At 40.6% G+C, this 12,388-nt stretch overlaps 2 protein-coding genes across 2 annotated transcripts in view; one reads left to right on the plus strand and one right to left on the minus strand.

The window, feature by feature from the left end:
• Window positions 1–4,634, plus strand: part of LOC122772523 (FERM domain-containing protein 5-like) — a 53,994-nt gene extending 49,360 nt beyond the window's left edge. Inside the window, exon 14 of the mRNA XM_044030666.1 lies at window positions 1,768–4,634. Coding sequence (XP_043886601.1) covers window positions 1,768–2,354 — 587 coding nt within the window. The 3' untranslated portion in view covers window positions 2,355–4,634. The remainder of the gene's footprint in view (window positions 1–1,767) is intronic.
• A 977-nt stretch (window positions 4,635–5,611) lies between these two features.
• On the minus strand, window positions 5,612–12,025 carry wdr76 (WD repeat domain 76). The gene is made up of 14 exons (XM_044030667.1): window positions 11,821–12,025; window positions 11,006–11,128; window positions 10,764–10,856; window positions 10,512–10,570; window positions 10,312–10,429; window positions 10,105–10,206; window positions 9,780–9,820; window positions 9,503–9,656; window positions 9,104–9,262; window positions 8,497–8,612; window positions 7,126–7,224; window positions 6,888–7,040; window positions 6,745–6,798; window positions 5,612–6,629 (listed from the first exon to the last, which is right to left on the minus strand). Exons 1-14 carry the CDS (start codon window positions 11,872–11,874, stop codon window positions 6,374–6,376), a joined length of 1,581 nt encoding a protein of 526 aa, XP_043886602.1. The 5' UTR covers window positions 11,875–12,025; the 3' UTR covers window positions 5,612–6,373.
• Window positions 12,026–12,388: the final 363 nt, after the last annotated feature.

Raw genomic sequence — 12,388 nt, forward strand, 5'->3', positions numbered from 1 at the left:
GCTCCAGAAGCCTTTCCAGGCTCGCTGTCCCACCCAAACTCCAAGGATGCAGCCCACCAGGCAGTAGTGATGGTAAGATAAGATGATCCTTTACTAGTCCCACAATGGGGACATTTAGCAGGACTAGTGGGGATAGGGGATTATCCTGTTATTGTCCTTGGGTCTCATGTTTACTGTAGTGTCAGAGGTGACACCTTTAAGTCTTTTATCTTACACAATTGGACAACTGGATCCATTTCTCTAAATCAGGCGACAAAACCTTTTCATATTTGCTTCCAAAAACACAAAAGGAAACAGAATATACTGTGGCTGTTAATTCTGAGCTTAATGTCTAATTCAATCAATTAGAACAAGTGCCATAGTTAATGTGTTCTAGCAATAATACAAACATCTGACAATTATAATAGTAAAATAGGCATTTCTAAACAAATTGCAGTGGGATTGGTGCCTTTTCCTTGTGTGTGTGTTTACCTGTGTGCAGTCTAATCTGCCCATCTGACTCAGCTGTGTGTGTGACGCACCTGCAGTTAGTGGTTGCAATAACAATGGCACCTCTTAAGATACAGAGCAGGCCCATTAAAAATACACAGAAAGAACCACTGATGCACATAGTTTTGTTTTGATGAAATTGTTAACACGCCTTGACCAGAAGACATTTTAAAATTGAAGAAGAGGTTTTAAAATTGGGGACTTGTGTGTTTTTGCCCAAGAGTGGGAGAAGCTGGGTGGTACTTTTTTGGTAGTGACACTGTATGAAACTAGACACATTTGTGGTCAAAAATCATGTATGTAGAGTGAAATTTAGGAACTAAAGGGCAAGTTGAGAACAAGATAGAATTTTCGACAAGGATTTTCTCCAGTTTCCTCCCACAGTTCACAAACATGCAGAGATAAAATGGTCCCTCTGAATTGAAGAGAACTGTGAATGGGAACGTGAGTGGTTGTTCATCCTTGTGTGTTTGCCCTGCAGTGGAATGGTGACCAGTCCAGGGTGTAACCTGCCTTCTGCCTTATGTCAGCTGTGATCGGCACCAACCCAACGCCTCCCTCATATGGAGAATAAAGTGGTATAATAAAAAATAAAAACACTCCCCAAGGCTCAGTTTTCCAGTGTCAATGCAGTTTTGACAATTCAAATCCAGATCATTAAATACATCCCTAGCCCTTTTTTTCATTTTCGGCTTCCCTGTCTCTCTAGGGGTCGCCTCAGCGGATGATCTGCATATTTGATTTGATTTTTACTAGGAAACTAGGTACATTGGATGAGGCGCCCCGTGGCTGGGGTCAGTTTAGAGTGTCCAATTAACATACATCCCTAGATAATTTCAGCAAAGCTGGTCCTTTACTTTTTGCGGTATGCTGCTCACAGACAGACAAATGCTGCTGAAAACATAACCAACTTGTCAGAAGTCTTACACTGTCAGCCTGCATATTTACAACCTTAATAGTAACAATAGTTTCCTTTCAGTTCCACTTTACAATTTATCTGTTATCTGTGTTAACTCAGTTAGATTAGACCCAACAGCATGGACGACATTATTACGCCATATGTTTGACATTGTGTTAACTGCATTTGCAAAGTTTAACATGGGACAGTGGACTGTGTGGGCTGCTCCACTGACTATGCAAATGATGGTGAACTGACTTACTGACATGAAGCCAATGCAAAAACCAACGAAGGAGGAAATGAAAGAGAGAGTCAATCAGGAGATAATACCTGTCAATTACAATTGTCTAATTTCTGACCTTTCTGTGGTTTGTTTTCAGGTCTGGAGTCTCTTCGAGACAGTGCCCACTCTACGCCTGTACGCTCCGTCTCCCATGGCGACTTCATGCCTTCCCGGGGCCAGATGATGGACGGCAGCGAGGCAAGTACATCAGCCGTCATCTCCGATGAAGCCTACAGCCCCTCAGACAGTGTGCTGCCTACACCTGTGGCTGAACGCGGCATGGAAATGCCTTTGGACCGCCACCACAATGGGTCGACTTGCAGCGTTGATGAGGAGCAGGATTCCGGGGCGGGGACATCAAAGGAAGGGAAGGCAGCAGAGTTCAGGCTTGGCAGGAGAGCGCTGCGCATGGTTAGGAGCAGACAGTCACCACAGAGCGATGCAGAGGAGCTGAACAAATTCATCCTGAGTGTGTTACGTCTGTTCCTGGTTACCATCGGACTGTTGTTCGCCCTGCTGCTGCTCCTCATCATGCTGACAGAATCAGACTTGGACATAGCCTTTCTGAGGGACATCCGCAAGACACCGGAATTCCAGCAGTTCCACTTTGAATACTTCTGCCCCCTGCGGCGCTGGTTCGCCTGTAAGTTACGATGGATGGGAGGTTTTCTTATCAGTAAGTGAGGTGAGCTGAATGGTGCACAGACTGAACAACACAGCATAACCCTCCACAGATGGAGATGAGACATGTTCAACGGACAGACAGGTCAGGAGAGAGGGCAAGAGGAGGGAAAAGAAAAAAAATATGGTTCCTAATGTGGACTAAGCGTCTCAAAGGAAGGAGCTCCTGCCACAGAGCCACGGACTGACTCCTGACAAGTTTTGACCATTTCAGCAAGGGAAGAAATCATATTTTCTTTGCAAAGTATTTTGATTATTATTTGTGCACAAAAATCACTGCTACGGGGTCAAACATGTCTGACAGACTACACTCATCCAACCACCAAAAACAGTTGCCTTTACTTTTTGACTAATTTATGCTGTTACATCATTGTTACACAGATTGTCTTGCTGTCTTGGGGTGTGTTTTTTTTTTGTTGACCAGCGATTGTAAGATGAAATTAGCAGTCTCACTAACAACAACATTTATCATTGTTGGGGTCTGTTGTGAGACGAATAACTGCTGTTTGGAGTCAGAACAGTACCTGGGCTGGTGTGTGTCTGTGTGTACTGTTGTTGTGATAGCCAGTTTTGGTTCAGCATCATTTTTGGCGGCTCCTCGTAACTTCAAAGGGCTGTTTGAGTGTTGAGTCGTGGTTCGTAGGGCTAAAAGTGAGTTTAACGTTAGGGTGGTGGCTGTGATGGTGTAAGTTAGGGCAAGGGTTGGAGAATGCATTTTGCCATTGAGTGTCCTCACAGCTGGGGAAAGACAAGAATGTGTGTGTGTGTGTGTGTGTGTGTGTGTGAACGGGTGGGTTTAAAGAAAATCTGAGCAGCAGTTTCTGAATGTAAATCAATGTAAGAACAATATTTACAAATCTTATATTTTGTTGCACTGCCAATGTGTGTAGAGCCATTAGCACACTTTAAAGGTCCAATATGCAATATTTGAGCTAGTATTTTCACAACAGGGGCTCCAGTGACAACACACCGAGAAGGAGTGTGACACGCCTCTCTGCTGAAGACATCGGAACTATACTATATGGACGCAGACTATTGCATAATGTACCTTTAAAGCAACTAGACCTTTCTGAATTCTTCAGGTGTGTTAAACAACCACATATGAAGGTGTTAAAGTAAGTTGTAGTAGCTATTTAATCTGGGAGTGATGTTAATGCTGCCTTGTTACAAGCCTTGAATCATTCTTTGTAATAAAAGTGACTTAGTTTATTGTTAGTCGTGCGCCATCACCATCTTGGCCAGAACACCAAAACCTTTCATTGACCGCTGATTATAACTCAATCTTTTGTTAGTATGACAGTAGTGGAGGTGGTAGGGTCACTGGTTTCATTAAATAACAGCCAAATAATGCTAATACAGTAACTACTATCAGCTGATGGGACTATGTTAGAGCTGTAGTGATAGTGATGTGTTGGTTTGCTCTATGACTCTGTAGAAAGGAGCTTATTTGTGTGCAAAACTGTTAATATGAAGTCCTTTACATGATGGAAATGTTGGTCTTTGTAGAACGTAGAGCAAATATTAGTTATATTTTAGTTATAAGACAGCTAATGTGGTCCGGCGTATTATTTTCTTTTCTAAAATTAAGACCCATGTTCCACTTTGTGTTTAGCGCTGCTGTTTATATTTCTACATACGTCTAAGTACAGACGTATGTAGATCATTTTGTACACATGGAGATTTCCTCACGGCAACTTTCAGTGGACTTGAAAAGTCATTTTTATAGTGGATACATGGTTATCAGACCCACACCTGCTTCTGAGAGACCCTAAGATAATTCATGTTTACGTCCAACTTCAGCCGACCAAAGAAACCGCTGTTGTCCGTCAGTTAGCATCAGATGGAAAACTCTGGTAGTCCTGCTGTCCTTCTCCTGTGTTGTTGTGTTACTTCACATGTAAATCTGCAGCCCAGAGTGAACAACAGCATACTTAACACCACAGACAAACCTAAACAATATGTACTGCAGGTATATGCTGTGTGCAAGTGATAATTCTGACCGTTGACGACTTTAATCACAAAATGATTGAGGAAAAGGTAAAGCAATATGGGCAGTTCTTCAAATTACCACAGGTTTTTTTTTTGTTCTTTTTTTCTCTTTGGTGCAGTGTTAGACAGAGAAACAGAAATATCAGATATATTTATATTCTGTAGTTTCTGTACTTGGTGGTTTTGGATGTGGAGGTAAATTGAACCAGTAGATATTTTTGCTTTGTACCGGATTGATTTTCTCATTTTATGTTCATGTGTGTCAAGAAAATGCAGCATAATTTGAGCAATAAATATTATAAACAATGTAATGGACACTATTAACAATGAACAGCTAACCAATCAATGTTCATCTGTCTACTCAACATGGAAAATGTCTTTTGAAATCACTCAGAGGGTAAAACAGACAGTAGATGCATGTGAGAACAGAATGGTGCCCAGTGCTCTCCGTCAGCCAGCAGCACACAACACTCTGTGGTACAGATATTACTTCAGAGTATCTATTGTTCATGAAAGGGGAGGTTTATATGCAAGTCCTGTTTAGTTGTTGCCTCCTTCGAAACTGCTTTCTTTTCACTCACCCCACGGAAATGCATCAGACGAAAAGATTTCGTATAAAGTGACAGCGGAAGCTTTTACATTTGACTCAGAAAAAAGGTGTGGCCTCCGTGACGTTGGAGCAGTTTCTATTTCTAGCCAATTCAAAAACAGCATAGGTAGCATACTGAACTACTCGACTCGCTCTCTTTGTGCAATGCAGTTGTGTTGGTTTTTTTTTTTGTGCAGCTCAAATCTGTTTCAGATCACCTAAGCCACACCACGATAGAGCAGGAAGACAGCTCCATCTTACATTTATATGATTAATGTTGACTGGAGTTAAGTCTCAGATTTTGTCTTACTGTAAGATTGTTTCCTGTACCATAGCCCCACACATGGAATTGTCTCTGTAAGCATGTGCTCTGCATTTATTACCTCCAACAAGGCTGCTTATTTCCAACCACTAACTGAATACTGCTGTACACTATTTATGAATAAATATAATCTATTCTTGACAACCAGCAGTAACTGCGGCTACAAGTTCAATGTTGATGTCACTGAAGATACTGTCAATGCCAGTTTTTTCCAGTGTCCTTGCTCCTGAATTCACACACACACACACACACACACACAGTGTTACAATGCTGCCCTCTTATGGAACAACTAATATTATGGATAGTAAAAATGACACCCAAATGTTTCTAGAATAAACAATTGATATTTATTGTATTTGTTTCAAAAGGTAACATAAAAAACAATAATGAAATTTACAAATAATGACAAATGTACATAAACGACAATGTAGAGTGAACACATTTTAAGAATTGACTAGATACAGACATTTGGGGTATTAAGTTATCTAACTGGACCATAACTGAGCATAACGGCTACTGATCTTTCCTCTCCATCATAAGGGACGTATCTGCATCCTCATGACAGCTTGTTGAGGCAGAGGGTAAAATGAGGGCAGAGGGAAACAAAAAAGTGTGAAAAACAAATCTGCAGAGGACTGGCTTCACAACACAACATCATGCTGGAGTCCAGAATATCAGACAGAACTCTGATCATTAACAGTCACCAGGAAACGTGACCGTGTCTGGACGGTTAGCAAAGACTTAACTACAGTGCTGTCTTCTATCAAAGTCCAATGATGCGTTTAACTGCATCTTAAACAAGAACAGGCTAATAAGCAGCCCAATGATCGCACAGATGAGTGTTTCATTGTAAATAGATGAGAACTATATTGTTATTGTTATATATTGTTATATGTCATGTGTTATTGTCAGAGTAGTATGTTACTAGTATGAGATTGTCTGACCATTTTACACCACCTAGTAGATTTGAATATGGAGACGGATGGAGACAATGCTGTATAAAAGCTCAACAGGGGAAGAAACAAACAATACTGTCACAAACCAGCAGTGAGACTTTGTATTTCCTCTCTTCCTCTACCTCTCTAAAGGCAACCTGAGGTGATAGTCTGTCCTGTTTTGGACCTAGTCAGAGAGGACATGCAGCCGCCCGGATGCATTCCCCCCCAATAAGGCATTCCTTGTGGGGTGAAAAGCAGTGATGGACAGAACTGTGGTAAGGTTCTCACAATCCATGAAAGAGTGCAAAGGCTGGCCACTTTCGTGGAACACCTCCACTCTCCGGGGCCTCGACATGCTTCCCACTACAAAGCAGTCTTCCTGTTTGGGGTCCCACACTGCTGACAGTTTACTCGGCCAGCGGCCTGTTTTCATGTCATGTCTGAAATAAGGACAAAAGATCGTCAACAAAGTCAGGCTACATAGTTCTCATAGCACAGAGGAGGAAAAAGAACACAATCCAAGACAAAGTTAGTGAATCAACTAAAAGGATGTACCTGATGCTCTTCAACAAGGGAGATTCTGTTGTCAGTGCAGATGTGTCATATATTCTGTAGAAAGGGGCATTTAGACAGTGAGTTGGGATTTAACTAACTGAAGCAAATACAACACATTTTTTAAAGTGTATATCAAGCCGCACCTGATGCAATTGTCCATGCAGGAAGTGAGAATTCTGTTCCCCGTGTGTGGGGAGAAATACGCGCTGGATATGCTTAAAGAGTGGCCGTGCAGCTGGGAGACCGCCTTGCTGTTCGTTTTCTTCAGGCATCTGCTGTCATAGATACTTACTACCCTTAAAACAAGATTACAAAACAATAAGATCATCACCTGACAGATTTAAGTGGAAAATATTTGAATTAGACAATAATTAACCATACCTGCTTTCTGCCACAGCAAAGTACTGTTTCTGCACAGGGTGGACGCTGACACAGCGCACAACCTTCGGGTCCAGTGAGTGGACAGACTCATGGGAGTTTCTGCAGAGAAATAAATCACCAATATTGAATCATTATTATAGTTTTACTTTGAGTTAGTGAATACGGTCATACTGTAACTAGAGCTGCAAAGTTCCAGAAATTTGCAAAAGTGACACTTTTCCATGGAAATGAACTCAAAATAAACTGGACATTTTCAAAAGTGAAGGTTGGGAACTTAAATATCGTTGGTGAATAATATAGTGTACCATAATGTTCCACCATCACGTGCCATAGATGTATTTTAACAGGCATGTCCAAAATCCAGCCCTGGCCTGCAGATTCGGTTTTGCGTCTTATTTATGACCAGGGACAGAGTAGGACAAAAAAAAATAAATAATCGACCCCAGTCACATGTCATCCCCTTTAGCTCAGCTGGTGAGGAGCAACCCAGTCTTGACAGACAGATATATGCATTGCATACATTGATAATTATGACAATGACAATGAAATTATTATAACAATGCATTGGGAATCTTCACATTATCAAATCTGGCTCTCCTTCAAAAAATGCTTGGACACACCTGTATTATAAGAACTGGATAGAGTACTAACTGGATCCAAAAAAGCAATTGTCCCATAGACCACAAAAGTAAGAGACACCTGTAAAACCTTTCACAGGACACCTCGAGACATGGACATAGTCATTTATGTAGGTTTATATTCTTGATTTTAAATACAGAGTTTCATTTTATAAAACCTTCCTTGCGGCCATAAAAAGCACAGAGAAATTGTATTTTCTGAATGACTTGTTCACAAAGCCGAGAGGCATGATGGGAATAGTGCTACTGCGCAAAGTCTATGGGCTGTATAACCCAGAAATGATCCCAGAAGTCAGAAAAGGTTTTCAGCATATGTGCTGGGTGAGCAGCTTCATCGTAATGAATGGTGCCAGAGGGGAGGTGATCAATCCAGGTCTTATAATTCAGTCACATGCACAGATTTTAGAAACCTAGAAAAATGTATACCACGGTATACGACGGTATTTTTTTATGCATGAGTGACTGATCCAGCAAGAAAGAGGCACAGCTAACTATCTAACGATCAATCCATATAGTTAGCTAGACATGGATAGTTAATATACATACAAATGAATCGGTGTCAAGTTATTTAATTGTATAATTTTGCATGCATGTCTGTTTATGACAAAACAAAATGTTTATTTTATTAGGACAGTTGCTATAAATTATCCAAAATGTAGACAAATTCTCTTTAACACAATGAAACAAGATCAAAAAACATTTATATTCAGCAACATCACCAATAATACGTTACCCTGGGGTGCGCCGGTCAACGATGGCAACTTCTCCGTACCAGTTACCAACAACTAGTGTCGAACAGTCATGTGACATGAAGTCAAATGTTTTCAGGCCGTCTTCAGTGTCATACACCTGAACAAAAAAACAGACAGAAAACAAACTTTTTATGAACTTTTGTGATGAATTGATTTTTATCAGTTTACAATATCCGGTGTGGAACATTAAGGAGGGTTTATTTGGCGTAAATAAATATTATTACCTAAAAGTAAGTGTGTAAAATTGTTACAAAATACAATTTAGTTTTTGTAACCCTTTTATATAACCTGTAGTCAGGGACCTTGCTTTATGGAGGCTGCCTTCTTGCACTGTCGTTTCTGCAGCAGCTCAAACACACAAACCAGTGAGAGCAGATGGTCCACATTTTGAAACAGAAGCTTGTGGTGCAAACTAAGATAAAAAGCATATTTTCTGGAATGTTACAGCCTCCAGTTACCGGACAGACTTTTTTTTAGTAATGCAATCTGTAGCTGCACCATTACACGTAACAAATCTTTACACACTGGACCTTTAAACGTTTGCAGTACAAACTTGGTAACATGAATTCAACGAACAAAAAGTCTCACGTCATCAAAGACAGCCTTCTGTAGATCCATGCAGCGCAGAGAGCCGTCATAGCTGAGACTCAGTAGATGGCTGGCATGAGCCTTGGAGAACAGCAAAGAGCCCACTGGACGAGTGTGAGGCTCAAAGAGCAGCACTCCATCATCACCCCAGTCACTGCCCTGAAGAAGCACACCATTCAAAAGATGTAGAGTTCATATGATGACCCAAAATGGTTGTAAATTTAAATTTCAAAACAGGAATTGTACACTGTATGTGACTCGTTTGTTGTTTACTGAGGGATTAGGTGTGTGTATGTCGAGGCCTGTTACTATGAGCATATTTAGTGTTCACTTCCTGCCCTCTAGTGGTCTAACACCCATTTTCAGCATCTCTGGATCAAAGCAGATCTAAAAACCTACCAACTTCCAGAGGCCAACTTTGCCCCACTTGTCTCCTGCTGCCATCAACAGGCTGCTGGTGCAGGGGTGGAAAGCAGCAGAGAAGATACGATCCTTCACCACTTTGGCCACTCTGTCCTCAGTCAGCGTCATGTTCCTCAGGACTGAGGTATACCTGCAGACAACCAGTCAATTCACATCTGTCAACATCTATATTAGCATCATTTGAGAAAAAATAGCAGTAATTAGTCATTTGTTCATTAGTGATACACTTAAAAGTCAGAACTTTTAAACTTACTTCTTCAGATCAAGCTGTACCTTGCTTTCCTCACTTGGGCCCTGTGAAAAAAGTTAGGCTAAAATTGGTGAATTTATTCACAAGTAGCAACAATGACCTATTCAACAAAATACCTATGTAAGGCCTTGTTTAAAGGATTCATATTTTCAAGTAATTTCATATTTAGCTATCTGGCATTGTCATGAGGAACATTTCGAATCAATGGAAAAAACAAAAATAATGTTCATCGATAACTTTCTACAGCTATGGAAAACATCATGACAGCAAGTTAAAGCATATTTAGAACATACAGTAAGTCACTGTACTCGCCCAAAAAGGTACCTACCTCAGAGAAAAGCTCAAAAAGTTGTGAAGGCAGTGTGCTGCCCTCCTCCATGTTGACTGGATGCATGGGCAGAGGGCCAGAAGACTTCTTGAGAGACACAGACTTTAAAGCAAATCAGAACAGAAGTGAACAAACAAAAAACAGGCAATGTAACAGAGACAGCAATGGAGCAGTGTTTTACAAACTGTATATTATATGGGGCTGTACCTGTTCATTGACAGGCGTGTCCCTGGGTTCAGGAGGAAGAGTCAAAAGATCGGCTTCTATATTTTGGAGACGAAGGGATTTACGAACTGGCAGCACTTCTTTTGCAGCAGGCTGTGACCTGTTTCAACAGAAACCAAGCATTACAGCAGACATTTAGGAGTTACTGTCATACTGAACAGAGAGCTCCATAATATCTGTACCTCATGAGACCCCTCTGTGATGCCTTTGGGCGTGTCAGCTCTTTGACATCTTCAGAGGCCTTTAGAGAAAGATATAGACCGTTCACAGTTATCACATCTGTTCAATAACAGTCAGAGAAGAGAGTCATAGGATAGGCGTATAAAACAAATTAATGGCTGGGCAAAATACACTAACGTGATACCAAGACACATTTACCTTCAATAATGTTATTGCATCTCTGGTAATTCATAACCTTTTACCTTTTACCTTACCTGGAACAAATTGATGGAGGACAGGAATGCTTGGTTTCTTCTGATGTTCTCTTGTCGCTCCAGTTCATACTCTGAAAGCTCTTTGAGCTCACTCTGTTACACAAACAGAAAGCATTGACATTTTAAACATTTGTCACACAACAGATGGGGAATAGTGATCACTTGATTTGGTCATAAAAGTCAAAATAGAAATGGAAAAGCAGAACAAAAAATGTTTTGTGCATTTCTGAGGAGCATCTCGCCTTTTTCCTCTTAGGTTTTTCAGCTGTGCTGATGTTTTCAGGAGAGTATTGCAGACGCTTGGGTGTCAGCGCTTGTCGAGATGTTCGTCGCACAACATCCTCCAGATTCACTGGGGTCCTCTCCTGCAAGATGCAACACCATGGTAAACCATTTAATACTGTATTTAGACAAAAAATGACCATGATGGTGTTAAACTTAAGCACGGGTTTCGCTGATGACAAGGTTACTCACATCTTCTATTCTTTTCTTCATAAACCAAAGGATTTATTGAATAAAATCTGCTTTAGTATATTGTACTGTTCACTTATAATGCCTTACATGCCAAAGGTTGGAGAACTTATAAAACAAAATTGGATTGTGTAATTTAACTTCAGAAAAGAGAAATCAGAGTTATACGTTGTTAAATATCTGGAATCCAATGAGTTTTCCATAGGATCTTTCTTGTTAAAATTCCTAGACATGGTATATTCAAAAACACGAGAGATCATTTATCCTGTGGTGAATATCGAAAGAGAAGGGAACTAGCAAAGTGAGAACAAATTCTAAATACATTTGTTCTGCTTTATCTTTGTAGTGTAACCGGATGTAACCGAAATAAAGATGTTCATTCATTAATTTACTGAAGCTGTGAATATCAGAAACGTTCAATTAGTTACAGAACAGCGTTTAGATGTTGAAACAACTCGCCGTATAACAAACCAATGCGTTTATTCAAAATGTAATGAGTTGCTAACACAGAGAACGTTAATGTAATTCAGCTGCTACCAAAATGACAAATACAAGGCGGGTTAATACAGAGAAAACATTAACTCACCATTTTCTGTACCGTCGTCACAGCAGCTTTGCGTTTCACTCGTCTTGTCAACATTTTAGTTTCGTAACAAAGAACTTTCTTCCGTTCAGCCGACGCACAAAAACAAACTCTCCACTCACACACACACAGCGGTAGCTGAAAGTCTTGGATAACGTTCGCGCCACATGCTGAAAACGCTGTTTTGTAACAAGTCTCATGTCTCCATGTTGTGAAACGGAATCCTATCACCTCATTGGTCAAAAAGGTACGTCATTGACGTAAGGGGCGGGGAGTATGATGTCAATAGCCAATGAACGTCTTCGGAAATGATTGACGTCGCCACGTCGCCACCCCCGTTTGCAGTGGAGTCACCCTGTCGCCATCTTTCGGCAGGTTTGGGGATAAGCAGGATTGTGGCAAAAGTTTTCAGATAGTTATTAGATGCACTGAAAAACATTTAACGACTCGAAAGTAGGGTTTTTTAGATAAAAGTGATTGTGTTGACTGATAAACAAAAGTTTGGCAGTTACTGTGACACAAGATTAGATGTTTTGTATGTAGCAAGTGTACAAAGACAAGAAATGTTTGC

This window comes from Solea senegalensis, linkage group LG7 (assembly GCF_019176455.1).
Source record: "Solea senegalensis isolate Sse05_10M linkage group LG7, IFAPA_SoseM_1, whole genome shotgun sequence".
Lineage (NCBI taxonomy): Eukaryota > Metazoa > Chordata > Actinopteri > Pleuronectiformes > Soleidae > Solea > Solea senegalensis.

Coding starts and splice junctions, on each gene's coding strand:
- wdr76 (XM_044030667.1), bottom strand. CDS start 11,874: ATGTTGACAAGACGAGTGAAACGCAAAGCTGCTGTGACGACGGTACAG. Junction 10,857..11,005: donor AAAAACCTAAGAGGAAAAAG/GCGAGATGCTCC, acceptor TTTGTGTAACAG/AGTGAGCTCAAAGAGCTTTC. Junction 9,263..9,502: donor AAGTTGGCCTCTGGAAGTTG/GTAGGTTTTTAG, acceptor GTGCTTCTTCAG/GGCAGTGACTGGGGTGATGA.